Here is a 26,135-nt window from a genome sequence, read left to right on the forward strand (position 1 = left end):
CAACAAAAGTAGCGGATCAGACTGCGTATCAAAAGTATCTAATTTTCTCTAACAGCTTAACACAAATGTTCCTTTCCTTATATAGGACTAATACTTTTGAACGTGAACTGTACCTAGATATTTATGTCCATTTAGAGTATATAGCACGAAAGACCGATTCGTGGAGTAAACGACTACTAGAGTGGCGACCATGGGGGGAAGAGCGTCCTCAAAGTAGACCCAAGATGCGTTGGGACGACGACATCAAAAGGACTGAGGGGAAGAAGTGGCTCCAGGCCCCAATTTCACCACGGTGACAGGTGCGACAATTGTAAAATCACTGTTGCTGACGTCACAGGCATCCATGGGCTACGGTTACCACTTACCATCGGGTGGGCCGTATTCCTGTTTGCCACCATCTTTGTATTATTTAAAAAAACTTTATTATATCGGAAAAAAACAGATATTTCTTTTGCGAAGTTTCTGACAATTGTCAAGATTTAGAAGAATTGTAGGTAATCCTTGACAGGTAATGAGTTATATGTCGGAATTTCGTGACAATTGTAGTGTTTCTTGTGACAATTAATTGTCATAAACTTAGCAATAGAAATATCTGTTTTTTTCCGATATAATAAAGTTTTTTTAAATAATACAATGATGGTGGCAAACAGGAATACGGCCCGCCCGATGGTAAGCGGTAACCGTAGCCCATGGATGCCTGTGACGTCAGCAACAGTGATGTTTTACAATTGTCGCACCTGTCACCGTGGTGAAATCGGAGCCAGGTTGCACAAGACCGTGACAAATGGCGTAAAATTAAGGAGGCCTACACCCGAAGGGTAGAAAAAGGCTAAAGAGAGAAGAGAGAGAGAGAGAGTACTCCAGGGTAGCAGATACTATTGGCGCGCGTTGTTTCTACCGCTACTTATGATGCTGACTGTACGTGGTAGTCGGCTGTCGACCATACCGACTGACGCGAAAAATGCATAGAATGCATCCGCAACATGCTTTGAACGATGATCGACTGTTAGATTTGATTAGATAAGATTTATTTATTTCCCGTAAGAAATTACACAAAATATACATAAATAAGTTTTTGGCAAAAATTTCATTTTTGATACAAGCTTTTATCGCCGACTGTACTTTTTTTCCACAGGCTAAAACTACTCATCGAACAATTCTAAAAACCCCAAACACAATTAAGTTTCGTTGTTTTATCACAGAGTTCCTATGGCCACCTCCGGTCTCCATCATCAGATCAGCTCGAATCGAGCTGTGATGGGAAATTGCAGAGAATATTTCCGATCGAGAGAATATTCTCGGAAAGATTACGGTAATATTACCAAAAATGGCAATTTACTTAATAACTTTGTATTTATATATGGGAATCGAATTTTTCGTAATAACGAAAGATTTACATATTCCAAAGTACTTTATCCTCGCGCCAAGAGCCATTACTTTAAACATGATTAAAACGTAAATTTCCATAAGTTACCGTAAATTACCGTAAGTTCTCTCAAGTTGCATAGAAATTTCCTAGGGAATTTATGTTAAGTGTCTGAAACCTTTAAATTTAGTGATGAAAATATAAGATTTACGCATTATTATTACATTACATGTTATTACACTGCACCACATTATGCAATTATTTCTTAGAAAGTTGGTAAATTTGTTTTTAGCGTCTTTCCGACGCCTACATTTTGTTATTTTCCAAATAACGCTCCCAAGGTTTAAGTGAAATAAAACAAAAAATATTTTAATTTAATATTTTTGTAATTATATGATATAAAATAAATCAACAAATAGTACAAAATTGTTACAAATTGTGAAAAGTATATAAATCAACAAAGATCTAAAAAGACTACAATTTAAAGTTTTTACATCAGTAATGTATAATAGATAAAAATAAATAATGATATAATATTAATCAACATTGTAAAAAAAAACAACATTTTTACCCAAAATCAACATTTTTTCTTATATTTATCATGCCGAAACTTAAGAACTTATCAATCAATAAAATTGTAGTAAGTCTTTATTTTTCATTTTAAAATGATTAATGAATTATCATAAATCAGAAATAAACCTACAATAATAATAATATATGAATCAATATGATAAAAATATATTTCCTACAACGTAACGCAACTTTAAACAACATTGCAGATATTTACCATGCCAAACATAATAAACTTAAGAGATAATCATAAAAATGACAATTATTTCCAAATTTAATGTACAAAGATCTAGAAAGAGATTAATTTGCAAAAATCAATAATGGATTATCTACAAAAACATGTTATAATATTAATCAATATTTTTAAAAGGGATTTCCCACTATGTATCAACAGTTTGGCTTATAATTAGTTACATATCATTAGTTTCATTATCGTTGCCGACTTCTGCATCTGAATCGGAAAAATCTGATGAATCATCACTAGACATATCAGAATCGTCGCTCGATTCTGATAGCACTTGCTCTTGGTCCGTTGATGAGAACGAAGAAGTGGACGGTGAATCCTTTTCTGGTGGTTTATTCATTAAGCGCCAATTGTGCGATATTAATGTTATTTTACCCGCCCTCTCTGTCGTCAATTTGTTGCGTTTTTTTGTGTGAATATTTGCAAATGTAGAAAAAGACCTTTCTACTGCAGCAGAAGTAGCAGGAACTGTCAAAATTTTCTGAGCAATTTTCCCGAGCTTGGTCTGAGCATAAAAACTGTTCCACCAGGATATCGGAGACATTTTATCCGCCACGTTTATAGTGAATTGGCGACTCCATAAGCCTTCCTCGTTTTTGTATTGTGAAAGTTCACTGAACATTTCAGTTACAGGGCTTCCATCATTGAGTTCAAATATTTTCATGATGACTTCACAGCCATCCATGTGTTCAGAGCTCGTTAAATCACGACCCTTATTAGTAGGGTCTAAAATACACGCTGCAAAATGGACTGGTTTAAGAGCGGTTTCTTTCCTTTGTTCAAACTTCGTTTTAAGAGTTTCCAGGGAATTGTTGTTCAGGATTTCCTGGACTAAATCACTTTGCAGATTTGCACTGATTTCTAAGAAACATTGATGTATCTTGTGAACAGAATAGTAATTTCCTTCGAGTGTTATTATCCATTTGGTAATAGGTTCAAAGAAATCTCGTATCTGTTTGGTTTCTAGCCAGAAAGCCTCGTCGAGTATCAGTTGTCTGTAATTTTGCGTGAATAATACATTGACTTCGCTTCCATTGACGACCATGTTTTGCAGGACAACTTTGGACGTGATGAAATTGTCCAAACAATGACTGTAGCTTGCCCATCTGGTCCTCACAGGCAGTTGAAGACTGACATTCAAATTATTCTCTTTTGATATTTCATGGAAGCTGGCGGTCAGAAGATGTGACTTTTTGATGGTTTTAATTATCCTTTTTATTTTTGACAGAAATTTTGCAATACTTTTGATTTTCAAAATGTCTGACACAAGCAAGTGCAACGTGTGGGCTAAACATCCATTCCACAATACATTTGGATACTTTTCTTCAAGTAGCAAGCCACATCTCTTCATATTTGCCGCATTATCGGTGACAATGGCCGTAAATTTCGCAGGTCCCAAATCTTCAATAACTGTCGTTAATACAGACATTAAATAGTCGCCTGTTTGACGATTGGCTTTCGTTTCTACAAAAGAATGGAAGTACGGCTTTGGGGTGAAAATAATAATATTCAGAATACCTTCGTTTCTGACGTTTGACCAGCCATCTACAGCCAAATGAAGAACCTCTGAATTATTTATTGTGGTTTCTATATGATCCTTTGTCACGTTGTACTCAGAGTCAAGAAGAACTGTTGAAAGACGTTTTCGGCCAGGCGGCGTGTATTCCCGATTGAGTTTATTCAATGCTATTACCCAAAGAGGATGTTCGAGCATTGAGAGCGGCGAACCAGATACATATATCGCACGTGCAATAGCAGTGTCTATTTCTTCTTTTTCTGCGTGTTCATTTTCAATATGTAAGGCCACTGACTCAGGCTCTGTTTCAATTCGGTTTGCTGCTTTAAACAATGCTTTTACGTTGTCTGGGGCTTTTTTGCATGTTAATATGTGATTTTTCATCCTTGTAGCATTCACTGCACGGTATTTTAAGTCACAAAATTTGCACTCGTGGACATCTTTTCCTAGTTCTTCTTTTTTTCGGAAATATTGATGAATAACTGACTTTGGTTTCATGGTGAACCATTCGGTTACAAACTGACTCAAATCACAATATCGCGATTACAAATTTACTATTTGCTAAGATGTTTTTGCCACGGTAGTTAAAACAGAACTGAAGTAACATTAAGTTTAACCCTTTTGTTTTATCCTTATCTATCCCTAGCGTGGGATTTTTGACTAGGTACCTGCGCGTACCTGACGCCCGAGCGCTTGACCCGTGCCGTGCATGACTCAAAATATTTAGGTACATATACTAGTATTACTTTTATGAAACTAGACTAGACCAAACACTTTTTTAATTCTCTTACAAATCTATATGTAGTAAATACCCAGTTTTATTTTAATTTGCATGGTGAATTGGTCAGTAATTTACGAGAATTTATGGTAATTTATTCGGAATCTATTATTTAGTTCAGTAATTATATTTCTTTCCCATCACGAGAATATTACGGAAATATTCTCGGTAAATTACATTACCGAAAGTTTCCCATAACGGAAACTTTCCGGTCGCCCATCACTAAGCTCGATGACACCATAATATTGTATTGTCACCCGACTTACGTATGTATGCAAAATTTCAGCTCAATCGGAAACCGGGAAGTGGATCAAATTTAACTTGCAAGATTTGATTACACACAGACAGACAACGGTCAGGTGAAACTAAATAAAAGCTTGTAAAAATAAATGCAATCATAATAATAGTTAACCTTATTGACCTTAACCAAGAAAAGTATGAAACCGTGTGCCTCGAGCCAGATTCAGATTCAGCAACTTGTTACAGTGTTGATATTATTTGATACTAACTTAAAGATCTCTCGCGCTAGTCGCGCTGATTGAAGTATGCGAAATGAAGTGAATGTCGTGCGTAAGATACGCGCCAATTACCAAGACGATCGTCACGGTCGTAACAAAACCATAACAAATTAGATAAATGAGAACCAGCCTCAAGTAAGTATACGTCTATACTGTGGGGCCTGCGGACGGTAATGCGATCTCAAAAGATGTTAATTGGATCTGACAAATTTTTATTGTTTCAAATCACCTCTTTTCCAAAACGCCTCGGTCTCCCCTATCATATTTAGTCCTAGACTATTATCAGTTTCTATCTCTGAGTTATAGTGGTATGTATTGATTAAAAAAGTTCAATGTATTGATTGCAGTTAATAAATAATTGATTCTAGTCCGTCACACGCTACTAGTAGTGAGCAGCAGTGGATCCTTCGTAGTTAGGTCGAGACATCAACGATGCTAGGATGTAGGATGTCGATGAGATATATCTTCCTATCATATTATTTATGTACATATAGCTCAGTACTATTATCGCTGATTAAAAGTGTCTAGTAAACAAGTTTTGTTTAAGAAACTGTATGTTTTAGTACAGGATTCTAAACAGCACTTATGTTTAAATGATATGAAAGTTACCAAATTATTGTGATGTGTTTAAATTGATACTCTCTGTGCGTTTGATGTTAGTGTTGGTTTGATTTGCGACGGTAGAAGGACGGATAATGTTTTGACCTTGTTGTTGTTGACCAGGTGTACAATAAAGATTAACTTAGGTGACTTTTCTAGCTTAGAGCACAATCTGTTAACAAATTCTCTCTTTTGTCCATACTCCATTACCCATAGGACTGCTTCCATTCAAAAGACTATCTAAAGACGATAGTTCCGTGTCTAATATTTCAAATTCATAGAACAGCTACAAAACCTACCAGTGTTTTAAACTATTTGCTGCATAATTGAGATTTTTAATTTGAAGAATCTGCAAAGAAATTGTGTCATGGCGGTTCACGAAGCAAGAAAGAAAAGATATAAAAAAGTGCCTCCGGATGGTGGATATGGGTATTGGATTTTGGTGGCAGCATCTGTGGGCTTGGTAAGTGTAAAAAGTGTAAAAAATATTTAAGGAAACGCAGTCTTCCATAAATATTTTTTAACCGACTTCTAACAGGTGAAGCATCTCAATTTGTTTTTTGCCTTTAAATATCTTTATGAATACTTCCCGATTTCTCGAATAGAATAGAATATGAAAATAGCAAGAATATTGGCAAAATATAAAATTTATTTCGACGTTTACTTATTAACATTTCAATACCATTACTGAAATAAAATTTTCAACCTTAATGCATTGCTAATGCATTTCAACGAAAAAATACGTAATCATATGCACTGGTTTTGGATCCGCTGCTAGTTCTTAAGCCACAATATGCAAATGTATATGTTTCTCATGATGTTGTATGATAGAGTCTGTGCGGAAAGAGAAGAGTCGTGGAATGTATGGGGTCCAATACATTCCACGACTCTTTCCGAACAGACTCTATCTGTTAAGTGTATCTAATAAAGTAAAATAAATAAATACTGTTTCAGGCCTCATCGACAATGTTTTACGTATGTTTCGGAATGATTTACAACGACTTCTTCATCAAACTGGGCATGGGCACCACCGGCATCAGCGTGCTGACGGGGATCAGAGCCGTGGGCATGGCACTCTCCGGTTAGTACTATTTAAAAAATACAACTCATTGGGAAAAAACCAAGAGTTCGTATAAGCTAACTCTGCATCGTCACTTTGAAAGTGTGGAAGTAAAAAAAAATGTTTATTTCTGATATGATCCATACTTTGTTAGTTAATCAGAAAACTGACATCCTATGTAAATACTTACAGAACAACACTTAAAACTATTAACCACTACATTAACATCAATGCGAGCAGAGAGGAACGAGGGGCAAGATGGGTTATTTACCAATACCTACATCAAATTGTGTCAAAATATTTTCAAAAATGTTAATATCCAGAGAGGGAAATGAGAATAACGTTTGTATGAAAAGGCGATTTTGCACGGGTCCTCCACTTTCTTTTTAAACGGTAAACCTATAGTTTATTATGGATTTCAGGTTTCCTCACAGGGCCGCTCCTGAAAATGATGAGCAGACGCAAGCTGGCCCTCGTAGGCGCTACATTCTACAACTCGGGAATGTTCGGAACCGTGTTCGTCAACACGCAGGCGCTGTTTATTTTCTGTCAAGGCCTCTTGCAGGTTCGAATTTATTGAAATATTATATAACGTATGCATTCAAAAATTTAAGTGTCTTGATTATACAAATAAAATAATAATGATCGCTCGACGAATTGGCGCGAGCAAAATCCACTCGCATGTATTTTCACACCCAGTTATTGGCGCGAACATGACAATGTCAAAACATCAACATATTGTAGAATTTTAATACCACTTCATTTGTTTTCATGGATTAGATGGCGTGGTATATAATCATGTGCAGAGTAATCAAATTTAGTATTTGCGAAAAATTAAATTTAAATTGATACCTATTACTTACTATAATTTTAAAACCCATCGTAAGAGCGCAGTATATAAAAACACTAATTCCTTTTTCAGGTTATTGGTATAGGATTACTTTATACTGTGTCATGTACATGTATAAACGACTATTTTGTCGACAAGCGGTTGTTATCCACCGGCATTGTGCAAAGTGTGGCAGGTAAGAATCAAAATTAGTTTGTGTAAGGGCCACGGACTGGATACAAGCGGCGAGCGGCGCAGAGAGCGGCAAATCAACGCTATTAATACATTGCGCTCAACCAAAATAATGTATAAACGGCCTTGATTTGCCACTCGCCGTTTGCCTTCAGTTTGCGGTCTAATTGGTACAGGGCCACAAACCATTTCGAACATTGAGACAACAAAAACGAATACATTCAAAGATACATCATTGCAAATATGTTTAAAATTAAAAACTCGGGCCTTATTTTGACCACTTCATCAGCCATCAGACAATTCGTCTGCTCGTATACCTCCTATATCATAAAAACACATTGGTCGTAGCCGCCGCAGGAATGGTGGCGCCGATGATTGTGTCGTGGACCATGGCCGAGTACGGGTACCAGTGCACGCTCATCGTCATATCGGCTGTCGGCATGCAGAGCTACATCGCCGCCACGCTGCTGCAGCCCGTGGCCTGGCACATGAAGAGGGTCGAAATCACGGATTCAGGTACGTAGTACGTATTTTTTCTTCTTTGTCCTATCCTCATGACCGAGGGACGACAACTGTGGACACTCTTTGCCAGTGCTCTTCAAGCCGCTCTATCTTGGGCCAAGTGTAAGATAGTCTGTAATGTGGTCACTGATTACTTTTTCCGTTCATTATGGAGCCACCAAAGTTCCAAGAACTACGCGAAGAAGGTCGAGATAACGGATTCTAAATAGAATTGGGCGGTACATGTGGTTGTTGCCAGAGTGATGAGAGGTGGAACAAAATGTTAACGGATGGGTGACTTTCGGAAGAAAGAACAGCCTGGCGACACATATCTCGTTGGGTGGACGACATCCGGAGTCGAGGGAAATTCTGGATGAGACTAGCCCAGGATTTACAGAATTGACTACTTACTTATATTTGTTTACCTTTTTCAGAGTATAATACATTGTTGGAGAAGGATAAAGACACAACATCTCAGGCAGGTGAAAACGTCGACAATGCCCGCAGTAGGTACGTTCATTGACGGAAAGAGTACCCGGACCAGGGTAGTCCTTAAACTACGTCAAAAAGAGAGGTATGGGCACTGTGAATATTATCTCGCTTTGTGTGGCAGGGCACAGCACAGCGGATGTCATTCCAGATCTAAAGATCCTAAAGCAGAGCCTAACTGGGGATACTTCTCCACGAAACTGCTTAACATCAGCCGGGTCATAGCCTTGTTTGCCAACGTAGTGTAAAAAATGGTGATAAAAATATCTTTTCTTTTTTCTTACAGCGCGTTTGCACGTATTTTTGACTGGGAGCTGATAAAAAAGTACGGACCGACGAGCTGCTGCCTCGGCGCGCCGGCCGCCATGTTCGCTGACATCATGTTCATGTTCAATCTGGCACAAGCTTTATATACTTTAGATTGGAGCGACGTGAGTACCTACCGTAAAACCAACCAACTATATGTAGGTATCATCGCCCACACTGTTAACTGTACATCGGTGGACCTTATGCCTTTTGTAATAAGGTCCACCGGTGTACAGTTAACAGTGTTCCTGTTTGTACACAGCTACACCTATAAATAGTCTAGTAACCTTACCACGACTGCCTTAGGACCACTTGCGCCATCCAGAGTTAGCCACTGACTCGGGGTTAACCGCTTAAACCAGGAGTTACTAGTATCATTTAACCCTTTTACCAGCCTGACATTTCAAAACTGACAGTCGAGTCAGTCTTACTCATCGAAAATAGAACACATTTTGAAGTACCGTATGTAGGAAATATATATTCCTTAGCCTGGTAAAAGGTTAAAGATAAAGATAGTTTATTATTCAAGTAGGCATATTACAATGCGCTTATGAACGTCAAATAAAGCTACATGCTGTGTTAACGGTTAACTGTTAACGAGTTAAGTGGCTAACCTTGGGTAGTGCAAAGTGGCCCTAAGCAGTGTTAACCTGACATATTCTCTAACGTCTGCGTAACTTACTTTCTATGCATCTCACACGCTAGCGAATATGTCAGTGTCAAACTACTTTGTTTGGTGTTCCAGGACCAAGTAAAATGGTGTTTTGCTCTAATCGCCTTCGGTGACCTGGCGACCAGACTAGTTCTCATGATCTTCAGTAAATGGCTCAAGCTGCTAAGCAATCGCTTCATATATTTAGTTGGATTGATGATTGGAACGGCAACAAGAATTGGTGAGGCTAAAAGTGCTAATATAAACACTCTTAAGGCTGCCTTTCCACTAAGGAGTAAATGAGACGATGTGGTATCAACCGCATAGGGTTGTAATGTAATCCACATCTCTTCTCCGCTCCGCGGGTTTACAAGTTGTAATTCACAACCCATGATATTGGTTGATTGATGATAATGATGATTCCTGCACATCTCCTCTAATCTCATATGTATCTCCGCCGCAGTGAAAAGGCAGCCTTAATAACCATCGATGAACCATACCTATACAATCAGGTATACTAAAACTCAACGAAAGAAAATGCCTTTCTCTAATTTTTGAAGTTGAACCAAGCATATAATAATTTAAATATGAAAAAATCAAGAAAACGAAAAAATAATATTTTCCAATAATTATAATATGAAAATTAAAATTTATTCATCAATTTAAATTCATTGAGTTTTTCTCAAAAAACTTCTCTTCTTACTAAAAGGACGTAAGTGCCGGTTTTGCTGGTACTTTATAGCTTTTGAATAAAGGAACGGAACCCTCCATCATACGTGGCAAGACACGCACTTAACCACTTTTAAAATACTCTATTGTCTTTTTTGAATTGTCAATTTAAGTGTTTGTAATTCTCCTTAAAATATTTTATTTTTCAGCCATGCTATGGATTTCTGATTACTCCGGCGTGCTGATAATCCTCGCCGTGATGGGCATCTCTCGTTGCATCATCGTAGTAATGTTTGCATTGGTGGTGTCCGACCATGTCAGGCCAGAACAATTTCCGTCGGCCTTCGGCCTGAGTATGGCCATTTATGGAGTTGTCAGTATCAGCTGTGGGCCCATTATAGGTAATTAAATAAATATATGGGATTTTGTTCTATGCTCAATACGCTTTTTTTTTGTGGGTATTACAGTCGCCACAAGATATATCGGTGCGGCAAAGGTGCTGAAAATTGTTCAGATAATTTATTTCAATTAATTTCACACTTTAGCGCCTTTACTGACGACTAACGACGTCTTTACTTACTACTTAGGGCCGGCACACATACCCACGATACGACGTCGTATCGTGGGAGGACGCGACGTCGTCTCACGTTGCGACGTCGTGTAACGTTGCGACGTCGTGGCGTGGAAATCTACGACGACGTATCGTGGGTACTATACGACGCCGTTTCACGTTGCGACGTCGTGTCGTAGAATCCTACGACGTCGTACCGTGAGCACTATACGATGCCGTATAACGTTGCGACATCGTGTCGTAAAAACCTACGACGTAAACTGTAAGTAAACTTTCTGCGACTTCTTAGAGGTAATAGCAGCAAAACAAGAACATGTCTGTTGCAATCCTTATAATTATCTGGATTAACTGCGATAGTTTTTTACATTTTAACGTCATGGTAGTAGCATGCCGTAAATGTTACCATGGTTACCAGTATAATTTGACACTGGGTTAACGGTTTAACGGTATATGTATTAAGACTAGCGCTATAATATATGCATGTAGTGACGGTTTACCGTCATTGCCATTATCTACTAGAGCCTTTGCGAGCTGTCTTGCGAGCCCAATGGTCACGCCATTATGAAAAAAAGTGCCTGGACTTGTAGTATGAAGCCATATGACATATGAGTATAATTATTAATTTGTTGTGCTACAACATACGATGTGCATTGATTGATTCACGACACGATATCGTATCGTAGTTTTAGGCGACCACAATCAGACTACGATTCGAAAGTACCGTTAGCACAACAAATTAATAATTATACTCATATGTCATATCATATGCCTTCATACTACAAGTCCATGCACTTTTTTTTCATAATGGCGTGACCATTGGGCTCGCAAGACAGCTCGCAAAGGCTCTAGTAGATAATGGCAATGACGGTAAACAGTCACTACATGCATATATTTTATAGCGCTATTCTTAATACATATTCTGCTTTGTAGGGTTTCGTACAAAAAAGGTGGTTCTGTACAAAAAACCCTTATGACTCTGTCTGTCCGTCTATCTGTCCCGTCTTTCATAACATATGAATCGCCATATCTGTCAATGAATCGTGGAAAATTATTGATTAAGAATTTTCCACAAATATTGAATTATTTGTATAAAACCGTTTAATACAAGTAATTCAATATTTGTGTAATGGACAACTGTATTTTTATGTTTTCAAAGCTTTAAATCTTCTACATACAGAAGTAAGTACCTATACCTATTTTCATTTATCTGCACACTCTACCATTAAGGACCACTTGCACCATCCCACTAACCCGAGGATAAGCGGTTAAACCGTTAACCCAGTGTCAAATTATACTGCTAACCATGGTAACATTTACGTCATGTTACTACCATGGCGTTGAAAATGTAAAAAATCATCGCAGTTAATCAAGATATAAGGATTGCAACAGACATGTTCTTGTTTTGCTGCCATTACCTCTAAGAAGTCGCAGAAAGTTTACTTACTGTTTACGCCGTAGGTTTTTACGACACGACGTCGCAACGTTATACGGCATCGTATAGTGCTCACGATACGACATCGTACGTTTCTACGACACGACGCCGCAACGTGACACGGCGTCGCATAGTGCCCACGATACGACGTCGTAGATTTCTACGACACGACGTCGCAACATTACACGACGTCGCAACGTGAGACGACACCGCGTCGTCCCACGATACGATGTCGTATCGTGGGTATGTGTGCCGGCCCTTAGACGCATAGACTCTCTAAGATTGCATACTCGTATACTAGAGAAATCAGAACGGGAACCGCCGCGACGGGGTAGTTTATTAGAGGTCCAGATCGTTAGCTGCAATCAAACATTATATGTGACGAAATCCTTACGCTTAATTTACTAAATCTTTTATATATTTGTGTCCTACAGGCGCCATTCGCGACGCAACAAACAACTACACGATAATGTTCTCGATCCTGATCGCGATATTCACCGCGTCCACTACGGCCTGGGCAATTGAGATGTTTCGGGACTGGAGACGGAAGAAGCAAGAGAAACAACGAAATAACGAATAGATAATAGAATATTATAGGAAATTCTTAGACAAATTGCCTAAAATTTAGAGTAAGCTGTGACTTATACATATTTACAGGGTTGGGCATATTAAGTGTCCTAGTTTTGTACTGCCATTTTACTTAAATATAGCGCAATTTTATTTTAACTATATAATTTTTTCATTAATCGAGAATTTATGCATCTTTATGATTTCTAGATGTCAGCTTGATATCTATTGTTTTTATATTGTTATCAACATGGACGCGAAACGCCAGCTCGTTGTAAATTTATGCAAGCAAAAATTCCGACCGTGCGAGATATATAAGAAGCTAAAACATATAGAATATTAAGGTAAGGTTCACATCTCGGACCATTAAGCGATTTAAAAAATCAGGAACTTCAAGAATCAGGCCCAAACCTGGTCGAAGACCATCTGTTTGTGTCAAAAATATAATTAAAAGTGTTCGTGAGTAGTGCGTGCCGCGTGCAACTCATTCTATGGTAGAATGCGTAAAGTTATACAGGTTAAAGGAGAGCGATTTGAGCTAATGAATTAATTTTGTAAATATAGAGTATGGTTAAAATAAAAACAAGTTATATATTCAGATTTGAAGCTTTGTTTTAATTTTATGGCTATTTTAAACTAGGACACTTAATCTGCCCAGCCCCGTATATGTACTTAAATACTGAAAAACACCCGTGTGGAACTAAATATTTGTGTTTATCATACAAATAAATGTCCTTAGCGGGATTCGAACCCAGGACCATCGGCTGCATACGCAGGACTCTAGTCTAATTAACGGGTTCTTCTGTACAGGTTGTTCCAATTATGTCATTAAAGTTATATTATATGTAATATGTATTTCACTACCAAACCGGTGGCAAAGACATATGTAACTTCGTATAAGACGAATAAAGTCTAAGGAAAAAACGTGCCTCGGAATTCAAGTAAAAGTCATTCTCGAATAGATGGCGCACACACCTTTAGCCTATCCTCGGCTAGATGGCGTGACGACACCGTTTCATATTTAACAATTTTAACACATAGATATCAGTGAATGAACATGGATCAAAATGATATAAAAATAATAAAATCATTTATCCATATATATAAATTTTTTGATAACTCTATACGTTTTAATTTTGAGTTTTAGTCGTGTGTCGATAGATGGCAGTAAATTTACAGTGGCTACAAAATTTACAATGACAGGACCCCTCTATACTATCTATTCTTTTTGCCGGTGGAGTGCATCAAACATTATAAGTAAAGGTGCGGAAGCTTGCTTGTATTGTCTTGGGTAGTGACTAGTGACATACAGTAGCAACCAATAGATGAATAATGTCAAATTACTCTTTAAAACTAACCATACTCGTAGTGTACGAATAAATGCATTCTGATTCAGAATCATTCTGATTCAGAATCATTCTGATTCTGTAGGTGTGCGCGTTCTTAATTATACATATCTAGACATGGAGTAAGTACATTACACAATCGGATAATTTGTTTGTTTCGGTAATATTAGCTCTTTCGTGATAAAACAACTACATTAGTATTATTTTAATTTTTTTTTGAATAAAATGTTTTTATTTCTTTTGATCGGCAATAAATATTTTTTGTAAGTATCTATGTTGTATGTTTTATTTAACCAAACATACACACAACTACTCAAGTGTTATAGTTTCTGTACTAAAAGACTACAAATAGTTTCATTTCCAGATAAACAGGTGTAGATTTTGCTAAGTTATTGGCCACAAAATTGTACTTTTATTAAAATACTTCAACAGTATTTTTTTTATTTTGTGAATATTTTAAAATGTAGGGTAAATTCGAAAATCAGCAAGTAATATATCACATTAGGGTCCTTTTTGGAAACTAGTCTAAATTCTATAGTATTAGAGATTACCCGATAACACCTTTTAAAATAAATTGTAATATTGTAGATGCTACTTGTAAATTATAACATATTGTTTTAATGTAAGACAATAAGGCTTTATTAGTTATGTATTTACTTAACGGCGAATTTTTTATGACATACATCATTAAAAAACATCCCGTGCCTCTTCTGAATTTAATGCCATGTCATTGTTACTTTTAATTATACTATCATAAATTGAAATAGCATTCTAGATGTAATATAATACATAACATAATATTTGGCAATGAATTTAAAAGAAGCCGTTTTACTTTCATGCTTATTTGGAGTTCCATGAGTAAATTTAATTAATAAAAGGTAGAGCGCGGAAACATGATATATTTTCTGAAGTATTACCTACATTAGTAATTTTATGTCAAACACATGTGTTACGTTGGTTACGTTAAATTATACAGGGTGATCAATCCAAATGGGTCAGTATGGAGAAGTCAGAAACTATAAGAGATAGCGAAATCTGTTCTTAGGAACCATGGCTTCGATTTTAGATTTAATAATAATGGCATTCAATTTTTTTTTTAAATCTATCATACATAACCGGGATTCGAACCTGGTCAATATTCTTGTTGTTTGTTTGTATGGCAACTTTTAAACGATGCGTGATAGGTGGGGGGGTGCTCGACCAAATATCATAGAGGGCCCCGAGACAAAACAAACTACATTAAAAAAATTCAAAATGGCCGACTTTTTTTAATTTTTTCAAGTTGGTCCGAGCGCGCTGAGATTTGGCATGCGGCGAGCCTGGGGGCCCAAGATTACCGTGTCAAAAAAAAATTTTGGAAAAATCCAAAATGGCGGCGGACACGGGCAAAGTCAAATTTCCAAGTAGGTTAAGCGAGCCCGAAGGGGCGGGAGGCCGAAGACCGACCCCGGCGGAGCCCGAAGGCCCGGAGCCTCCACCCCGACTCCCAAAACGCAACTCCCAATAGGAAAAGTGTTGGGTCGTGTTTAAGCGCTCCAACTTCCCCCTTTCGTGTGACGCTTCGGGCCTTCGGCCCTACGCGGAGCTCGGCCTTCATTTACTCGGCTTCGGCCTCGTGTGTCGGGAGTCGGGGTGGAGGCTCCGGGCCTTCGGCCCTCCGCCTGGGTCGGCCTACGGCCTCCCGGCCTGAAGTTCGCCCTTCGGGCTCGCTTAACCTACTTGGAAATTTGACTTTGCCCGTGTCCGCCGCCATTTTGGATTTTTCCAAAAATTTTTTTTGACATGGTAATCTTGGGCCCCCGGGCTCGCCACAAGCCAAATCTCAGCGCGCTCGGACCAACTTGAAAAAATTAAAAAAAAAATTCGGCAATTTTGATTTTTTTTAATGTAGTTTGTTTTGTCTCGGGGCCCTCTATGATATTTGGTCGAGCACCCCCCACCTATCACGCATCGTTTAAAAGTTGCCATACAAACAAACAACAAGAATATCGACCAGGTTCGAATCCCGGTTATGTATGATAGATTTCAAAAAAAATTGAATGCCATTATTATTAAATCTAAAATCGAAGCCATATGGTTCCTAAGAACAGATTTCGCTATCTCTCATAGTTTCCGACTTCTCCATACTGACCCATTTGGATTGATCACCCTGTATAATTATTTCATTCAACGTAGAAGATAAGAGTCAACAAATTGTAAGTCAAGTCAGTAAATATTGTTAATTGCCCCAAATGAAAGTGAATTCAAAAACAGATTTACAATGTAAATAAAGATAGCAACAGACTGTCTTATAGCTATAAGCGATTTCTTCCAGATCAGTGATCAGATGACTGTAATCAGTTTGTATAATTTGTAACTTGTATGTATGTATATATATACTTTATTGTACATAGAAATAAAAACACAAGAAACACAGTTACAGAGTGAATTAAATACAACAAAGGCGAACTTATCCATGTATGGAATCTCTTCCAGTTAACCTTTGAGGAAATGGGTGTATGTAGCGGGGACTTTTATTTACGAAAGATGCTGTATCGCTTTTGCTGAGAAAAAAATAGAAACGTATTAATGTTAAACTACAATAAATTAAAATGTAAACCAATGCAAAACAAAAAAAATATCATTGAATTTATCCGGACACGAATACTACGTTTTAAAACAAAACAAACATTATGTTATCCCTAATTCTTAACAAAATACTCCTTATCTAAACGGCAAACGGCTGAAAAATTAGTGAAATGATTTAGTTTAGCAGACGGCACTCCTATAAATGTGTCGTCGGGGAGTTTCCGACATTGCGAAAATTTTCACATGGTAATATTTTGGGAAAATCTCCCTACTTCCTATGGGGAATGAATACATCCTTTAATTTTTGTGATTTTTTTTTTAGAAATTGCTAACAAATATTCCAAGATTTTGGAAATTTTCTGAATCTTGCACGTCTGTAGGATAGGAATTGAAATAAAGAAAGAAGTACTGATTTTACAATGACCTCCGAACAGTTTGTGACGAAAAAGGGCTATAAGCTGGTGCCGCCTGACGGTGGATATGGATATGTGATTTTGGTTGCTGCCTCTGTGAACTTCGTAAGTGCATTTTGTTTTTAAAAACCTATACAAGCTGCTACGGAATATAAGTAAGTTATAAAGTGTATGGCAGATTTGCTAAATTTGGATAGCACAAACACGACTTTCAAAACGCAAAACAGAGTTTAACATAAATTCAGTCATTATGACATCCGGCCATTTTAAGACACAAACATTTTAAAATTTAGGACTAATAAAGACTATGGCATTATATTATAAGATTTAGGTCAAATGAAACCAAAGCAGATATTTATTTAAGTTGGTGTATTATTGTAATTCTTGTTCCTTCCACGATATGTCATAATATTTCAGCTGACGCCAACGATGTTTGGCGTATGCTTCGGAATGATATTTAACGATTTCTTCACCAAATTGAAAATGGGCGCAACTGAAATCAGTTTGCTGACAGGACTCAGTGCACTTGCCATCTCGGTTTCTGGTAAGAATGAAAACAAGTACCTATATTTCACATCTTCCACACTTCCATCATTTTCCACTATGTGTTAATATTCTTAAATCTTGTTACTATAAGCACCTACATATAAGGTGATACCTTATTAGTTGCAGATATTTTAACAGATTTTACTTTACTTTAAAACAATTAACTTTAAATAGAAATTAAGAATATTTAATTATATTTTTTTTGTTTTAATTAACCGAACAAACAATAATTATAAGGAAACTGCAAAAGGTTATTAGGATGAAGTAGCCAGACAGTTAGGTGTTAGGTAAAAGAGGTACTAGAATCTGTTCAATGAGTTCACATTTAATAATCACATTAACAGGGTGTTTACGTACGTTACGTAACAAATTAGTTTTTCAGTTTTCTCCAAAAAAAACATCGTAAAGCTATAATGTTTCATACTTAAATATACTCCAGGAACCGAGTACTATCAGCTGTATACATATATGCAACTAATAAGGTAGCACCTTATATAAATAAATGAGAAGTTAAAATAAGTAGGTACTTAAACTAGTAGGCATTAGTAAAAATGTTCAATTGCTTAAAATACAGGTTGCAACTTTTTCCACCAGCCCCGCCACACTCCGCGTAGTGAATTTATAGGTTATACTAAACAACTTTTATTATGGGACCAATGCTAAAATCGCGAAATAGTTATTTAAGATACAAGTGAGGAAAAGAGGAAATTCGAAACGAGTGGCGATAAATCGACCCGAGTTGCGAATTACCTATTCGCACGTGTATCGTACAACGTTTTACAGTACATATGGCCCTTTAAATTTTTAACATCGCACGAAAAGTGCTATTTTACGCACTAGTGCGAAAATTAGCGGCATCACATCAGCTGGAATGTATGAAACAGCCAAATTTTTTATGCTCTTTCGGGAAGAGGCGATCTTTATTAAGTATGAGAAAAGTTGAAGAATGAGAAACACTTGAAATACTATGAACTTTGTTACGAAAATTTTCCATGAATATGCTGATCATTTCACTTGGATACGTGACTTTGGTGTTTTAAAAAAAAAGTGCAGAAGATGTTCGTAGGTATTGGCTTTAATAATGAAGATTTGTTTATATTTGTACTGTATAAAACTGTGGTACCGTTTCAGCGTTTCTGGCAGGGCCGCTATTGAAAGTGATGAGCAGAAGAAAGCTGGCGCTGCTTGGCGCAGTCTTGTTGAACGCAGGCGTGTTCGGGGCCATATTTGTCAACTCAATGGCGCAGCTAATTGCGTGCCAAGGATTGTTGCAGGTTCATTTTATTAAGTTACCTCACTTATACTTAACTCATAATGCAACACTGAAAGTTCTATTGAGTTATTATTGCTATAGAGAAGCCATACCAAACAATGATTGTCGCAATCGTAAACTGTAGCACGCGACCAAAACGTCGTAAGCACCGTTAAATTCATGGCGCTTACGCGTTTAGGTCGCGAGATTCACAATGGGCGGAGTTATCGCTAAAAAGCGGTCTCTTCAAGACAACCTTGAACCTTAGTGGTAATTGTAACTTAAAAATATGCTGCGTCTGATAAGTAGGATAAGTCAACGACATTTACAGCAAGTCCTATTAGGGTAATTCACCAGTAACTGACCACTTTTAGTAACTGGCCACCTTATACTAAAATGAATTCTATTTATAGGTGAATAGAATTCATTTTTAGTTTAGGGCGGCCAGTTATTATAAATGGCCAGAAACTGGCGAATTACCCTACAAGCTCAACATAACGACGATTATTTTCCACACATTGCAGTTTTTTGGATATGGATTCCTCTACAATGTTTCATGTACGATACTAAATGAATATTTCCTGGAGAAACGTTTATTCGCTGTGAGCATCGCGCAAACACTGTCAGGTAAATATATTAAATAATAAATAAATAATATCACTTTTTAGGGTTCTGGAGTCAACACAGCCTTCACAATTTAGCTATGTGCGTCTGCAACTCTGCAGCTTATACCTAACACCACAAGCCAGGCGCAAATTTCTTGGGTGTTCGCATCCCGGGCGATAACTCGTAAAGTGGTTAAGAGCGATGTGTAATAAACCCCTGTGGACGTCAGCTGCCGCTCCGTTAGTGGGTTGATGGACGGCAGGCACACAAACAAATAAGGTTGTTAAAGTATTACCAAAACAGAAGTAACTTACAATGGTAAAAACAAATCAATTATTTTAAGCATAAACCATTTACCCCCTTATTCATAAACGTTTACTAAAGTTGACAAGCCGATAATAATCGTTTATCCCTTTCTATCATACCAATAGGTCGAAAAGGGACAAACGATTATTATCAGCTTGTCAACTATAGGAAACGTTTATGAATAAGGGGGTTAATCTTGAAGATATTAGTTACGGATTCAGATTGTACAGAACCCTACACTAAGCATAGCCGAATATGCTCTTCAGAACACACCAGACGTTTTGTTATCGCATACTGAGTTTGTTTATTTAGGACTTATATTACAAAAAGTAGTATCTCTAAGCTGATTAGAGTATTTACGTAATACAAAGAGCATATGAAAATAATCCACGTCTTATATTTGTTTCTCGAGATATCTCTCAACAACGAATCGAAACTTCAAATACGACTTCAAATTTTCTACAAACAGGGTTTTTAGAGATACAGCAGAAATGGTCATGAGACGATAAAGTTAGAAATACTTAAAGATATTAAAAACTAACTTAAATGATCAGACTAAAACTAAATATAATGCATAAATAAAATTAACTTAAAAATATTTACGAAGAAGGACTAGCCTCATACTGTTTCTCTTACCCCACCTCACCTTATTTATAAATATTTCTAACAAGAGTACGTGTTATAACACTCATCATGTATAAATAACCAAATTTCAGCTGCAGCAGCAATGGTGGCCCCCATGATAGTGTCCTGGTCCATGGCCGAGTACGGGTTCCGCGGGACTCTGGTTGTCATCTCTGCAATTAACCTGCAAACCATCGTGGCTTCAGCGTTGCTACAGCCAGTGGCCGAGCACATGAAGAAAGAGGTCTTGGAAGACGTTCAGGGTGGGTTCCTTTGTATTTGGGTGTTTTACAAGAGTTTTTTTCTCAAAATATAATATTTAGTTTTCTTTGATAAAAATAGTTAGTCACGCACAGAATAATCATTGTGCGCCAGAAACCATGCACGTCGTAACACTTTGTATGAATAAGATCAGTGTGATATCAGCCACCAATAGGGAATATTACGCGAAACTGCATAGGAGGCGCCACTTTGCCACTATCCGTCACAATCTGGGGGTCTACCGCGAAACAAGAAAATCGAAATTTCGTTATCTAACCTCTCTATCACTCTTGCTTATTCAAGCGATAAAGCGGCAGATAACTAAATATTTATTTTCGCGTTTCCCGGTAGGCCCTTGTTAACAAACCGCCTTCATGCATCAATGTCATATTTTATTGTCTGTGAAAACTTGTCGAAAAACCGTCTAAGTGTGTATACTGTATAAGTTACTCTATGGTTTACTAGAGGAGCTAAGTGCTGCACTCTGGCGGCAGAACATTGCAGTAATACCCCCTATAGTTTCACTCGTCCGGGGTGTCACATACTTAATAGTGGCGACGAGGATATAGGATGGTCAATTTGCTATAGTACAATAATTTAAAAAGATTAATTGGTGTTTTTGTCTGATTTCAGAGAAAAAGCTACTACTACAGATGGAAATGTCCCTAAATAATCTAAAGAACAAGGTTCTGCAAACTCCTGTAATAAAATCAAATGATATTGAAAATGCAGATGACTTGTTTAATGAAAAGAAACAGAGCGCCAAGCTTTCGAGCGCAAATATTGTGATGTATGTACGAGTATCTATCTACTCTATTACATTCAACAGTAATAAAGAGGATTACTTTGCATGTTATACATTTCCTGTAAAGTAATCCAAATGATAATTCTGAGAGCATTCATTCAATTTAAATACTATTATAAATTGATTTAACCTTTCAATATATATCACAATACAAAAAAGTACAAAGGGCGGAGTTAAATGCCATAAGGTATTCTGTACCAGTCAACGATTGGGCCAAACAGAAACTTACAATTGCTAGGTACCTATACAAAAATAAGTATTGGGAAAAAAGGGTTACATATCAGAATACCGAAAGTTGATTTACCTAATGTCGAATCACCTATGCTCGATTCACCTATTTTTTTAAACACCTAATGGTTTATTAACCTAAGGTCATAACACCTAATGAACGAATTACCTAATGCACGTTTCACCTATAATTTTTTTACCTAAGCTCAGAATACCTATGGTCGATCTACCTAAACTTGATACACCTAATGCTTGAAATACCTAAAACCGATTTACCTAATACATGAAACACCTAAAGCTGACATACCTAATGGACGATCCACCTAAAGCTGATATACTTAATGAACGATATACCTAAAGTTGATTTACCTAATGGATAAAATACCTAAAACTGTTATACCTAACGAACGAAATACCTAAAGTCGATATCCCTAAAGGACGGAATACCTAAAGTCGATATACCTAATCCACGTAATACCGAATAACGTAATACACCCATTGACGTAGAATATCTAAGGACGGGCTTTACGGGCACTAAAAATGGTACTAGTTCAGCGGTGTTACTCACGAATTCCAGCCAATCATGCAGTCTAACGCAAATAGTTGCGACCAATAGCGCGCGTAATGTGAACTCATCAACCAATCGCGCGCATGATGCGAATTCATCAACCAATCGCGCACATGATGCGAACTCATCAACCAATCGCGTTGTAGCGGTTTCACACCGCTATACTGGCCCCTGTCATGCCTCATTATTATTGCCCGTAAAGCCAGTCAGTCCCTAGATATCTATGTCAATGGCTACACCGATATTTTTACTGTTGACTGTATGTAATGAACGAAATACCTAAAGTCGTTATAAAAAATCATTTACTGCAGATAATGTAAGTAAATATAGCATTAATAATAAAAATAAAAATAATATTATATCTAATTAATAGATACCTATAATAAAATTATTAAATGATAACATTCATACATTTATTGATTAAATTCAGATTAAAATTAAAAACTCTAAAAGAAAAAGCAAAATATAGTTTAAATCATATAATGTTTATGCGCAGTCAAAAATAAATTAGAATGTGAAACTTAAAACAGGCAGTAAGAAAAAACGCCTCTTCTTTGACAGGCGTTTCGACAGCTATTCCGTTCCATTGAGACAACTTATTAAGAACGGTTTTTCAATATTCAATATTAAAAAAATAAACGTGTTATAATGATGAAGAGGTAAGTAATAAAATATGAGATATGTATATTTTCTTACATTAACAGTAGGTTTTTATGTTGATTACGACGTTTTAAGGAAACTAATATTAACACTCATCAATAAGTAGTCATGAATTGGACAAGTATAAATTAAAAAAAAATTGAAAAGCTCTAGTTCGCGAAAACCAACTTTCTGCACGCTAAACAGCTACGTAAAGTAGCACTTTTTGAGCTGTATATAACTGTATTAACTGTATAATTGTATATAACTGTGTTTATTTTAATTACATGTAAACTTATTTTTTTATCGCGTTCTAAAAAAACTATGGCCTTGAATTACCCTGGAATTACCCTAACTACAACATTTATGGCCACAAGTTCAAACCCTTGATAAAGCAATAAACTATTAATACCAATTTTCTTTTTGCTGATGTTGTCTGAAATTTTTTCATCACGTTATGAAAACATTTTCCTTAAAACTCCGGCATTCAATAATAGTCACACCTGATTGAAGATATTCGAGTTTATTATGGCCCAAATTCTGCAATGTAGGTACCTAAATTTATGGTACCTACAATAGTGTAGGTACCCTATCTGTTTGAAGGTATTAGCTATAGGTATTTCGTTCGTTAAAAAATATACCAGCCTTAGGTATTTCGTGCATTAGGTATATCGACTTTATGTGTTACGTGCGTTAGGTATATTAGCTCTAGGTATTTCGTTCAATAGGTAAATCAACTTTAGGCATATCGTCCATTAGGTATATCGGCTTTCGGTATAACATGCATTAGGTATATCGATTTTAGGTATTCCGTCCTTTAGGAATATCGATTTTAGGTATTTCGTTAGTTAGGTATAACAGTTTTAGGTATTTTATCCATTAGGTAAAACAACTTTAAGTATATCGTTCATTAGGTATATCAGCTTTAGGTGGATCGTCCATTAGGTATGTCAGCTTTAGGTGTTTCATGCATTAGGTATAATAGCTTTAGGTAAAACGTGCGTTAGGTAAAATGTGCATTAGGTAAAACGTTAATTAGGTGTTTCATCCATTAGGTTAATTGAGTTTAGGTATTATAAACTTAGGTCATTCAATGTTTAGGTAAAATGATCGTTAGGTAATTAAAAAATAGGTGAATCGAGCATAGGTGATTCGACATTAGGTAAATGAATTTTCGGTATTCTGATATGTAACCGAAAAAAGAGAGCAAAAGCTTTTATTATCTCCCAGCAGCAGCACACAGAGGGTTTTAATTAGCAATTTCACTGGCGGAATATGAAAAAAAATACCTACTATTGGTAAATAAACTAAATGAAATTAAAAATTAACCCTATTAACATTTTCCCTTTTAGTACGTGGATAAAGGACTTTATAGATTGGCCACTGTTCAAGGAATTCGCCCTGACGTGCGGTTGTCTTGGCGGTCCCGTCTCCTTCTTCGTTGACTCCAATTTCGTGTTCTTCCTCGCGCAGTATTTGTACGACTTGAAGTGGGATAATGTGAGTATCGTTACTGTTTAAATATGATGTCTTTTATAAAACAGGAATGTATACGAAACACTTGCGAATATATAGCGATAAACCCCTCCCCAGAGCGCCTATTTATGGCCACATCTAAATTGGATTCTTCGAAGCTTAAAACTAAGATTAATTTAAGTCCTTTTTCCCTGTTATATTTATATCTCGTACCTATTCATTGGTTTGACTTACAATTCGATGTGTCATTTGATGTTCGTACCTGAAACCAAAAATATGTTTTATAATATTATTCCTTGAATAAAAGTCTTTTTTGGGCATCAAAATGCACTAAATAACCTATTTAACTTATCAACGTATTAACTTAATAATTTTAATAACTTACTTATTGCTGTTTCTAATCTCGACTGCACAACATCGGTAAACTGTTGCAGAAAATTATGTTATACATTTACAGAAAACATTTACTTTCTATTTAAATTAACTTATTTAAAAATCTAAACTTTGTATGATTTTTTATTTATGTTATATAAAATGTTCGTAATTCGCCCTTAGGCCAGGCCGACGTTTTAAAGTAAAAAAAATATTTTAATAAGTACATTTAAAAAGAAAGATTATGTTTTCCTGCCAAATACCTATTGTCTATAGAAATATAGTTAAAAAAGCTTTGTTTCATATTTGTCTAGTGCAAAACTTATCTAGCGACCTGTATTATGTAGTTAACTACTGGTATTTTCACTCGTACTTTTTTTTTCAGGACCAGGTCAAATGGGCATTAGCCCTCATAGGTTTCGGCGACATAGCGGGGAGAATTTTACTTATATTTTCTAGTTCTTGGCTCAAGCGACTGGGCAGCCATGTTATATATGTCGCTGGATTATTCATTGCTATTGTAACGAAATTAGGTAAGATACTTTTAAGCTAGCTATATCAAATTAAGAATATAAAGAACAAAAAAATAGAGAAAAAAAACCGGGTAAACCAATGTGATGATGAAAAGTTCCATACATAAATAAGTCGCCGTCTCTACTCTGTTCTTTCAACATGCACCTAATAAATACTCATCGGAGGCAATTCTAACAAACCCCAACCCAAACACAATAACGTTGCGTTGTTTTATCACATAATTATTCCTACGGCCACCTCCTGTGTCCATCATCAGATCAGCTCGATAGTACCATAATATTGCAACTTACTTAAAAAGCGTTTTTCAATTAAAAGACATGTCAAGATCGCTTACCTTCTTTCTAATGCTAAAAAGAAAACAAACTATAGACAATGTGTAAAACCTTTCCAGGAATGCTATGGATCACGGACTACACTTGGACGTTAGCCATCGTCGCGATCATGGGCCTGTCTCGCTGCACCATCGGCGTGCTCTACCCGATGGTCGTCGCAGACTCCGTGGAGCCTGACCAGTTTCCGTCGGCCATGGGAATCAGCATGATCATGTTTGGAATTCTTGCCATCGTCATGGGGCCTGCTATTGGTAAGGATGCTGTCAGTGCTTAACCGCCTGAAATAGGCTTAAAAATATAATTTTATTACAAACTGTTTTGCTACTAGGAAAATAAAATAATCATACCTTACAACTATTACCTACTATAGGCAACATAGAAATTTGACTAACAATGACA

The 26,135-nt window shown here is 36.6% G+C and overlaps 2 protein-coding genes and 1 long non-coding RNA gene across 7 annotated transcripts in view; 2 read left to right on the top strand and 1 right to left on the bottom strand.

Moving 5' to 3' along the window:
• LOC134789644 (uncharacterized) overlaps positions 1-26,135 on the top strand; it is a 369,764-nt gene that overhangs the window by 298,650 nt on the left and 44,979 nt on the right. The window lies entirely within an intron of this gene.
• The window catches only part of LOC134789635 (solute carrier family 12 member 6), a 509,818-nt gene that overhangs the window by 268,660 nt on the left and 215,023 nt on the right, over positions 1-26,135 (bottom strand). The gene's annotated exons all lie outside the window — the stretch shown is intronic.
• Positions 5,684-8,911, top strand: LOC134789570 (monocarboxylate transporter 13-like). Its single transcript, XM_063760139.1, has 7 exons — positions 5,684-6,055; positions 6,547-6,673; positions 7,075-7,217; positions 7,575-7,677; positions 8,022-8,189; positions 8,609-8,684; positions 8,788-8,911. The coding sequence occupies exons 1-7, from the start codon at positions 5,960-5,962 to the stop codon at positions 8,909-8,911; spliced, it is 837 nt and encodes a 278-aa protein (XP_063616209.1). The 5' UTR covers positions 5,684-5,959.

Source organism: Cydia splendana, chromosome 4 (genome assembly GCF_910591565.1).
Source record: "Cydia splendana chromosome 4, ilCydSple1.2, whole genome shotgun sequence".
NCBI classification, from domain to species: Eukaryota; Metazoa; Arthropoda; class Insecta; order Lepidoptera; family Tortricidae; genus Cydia; species Cydia splendana.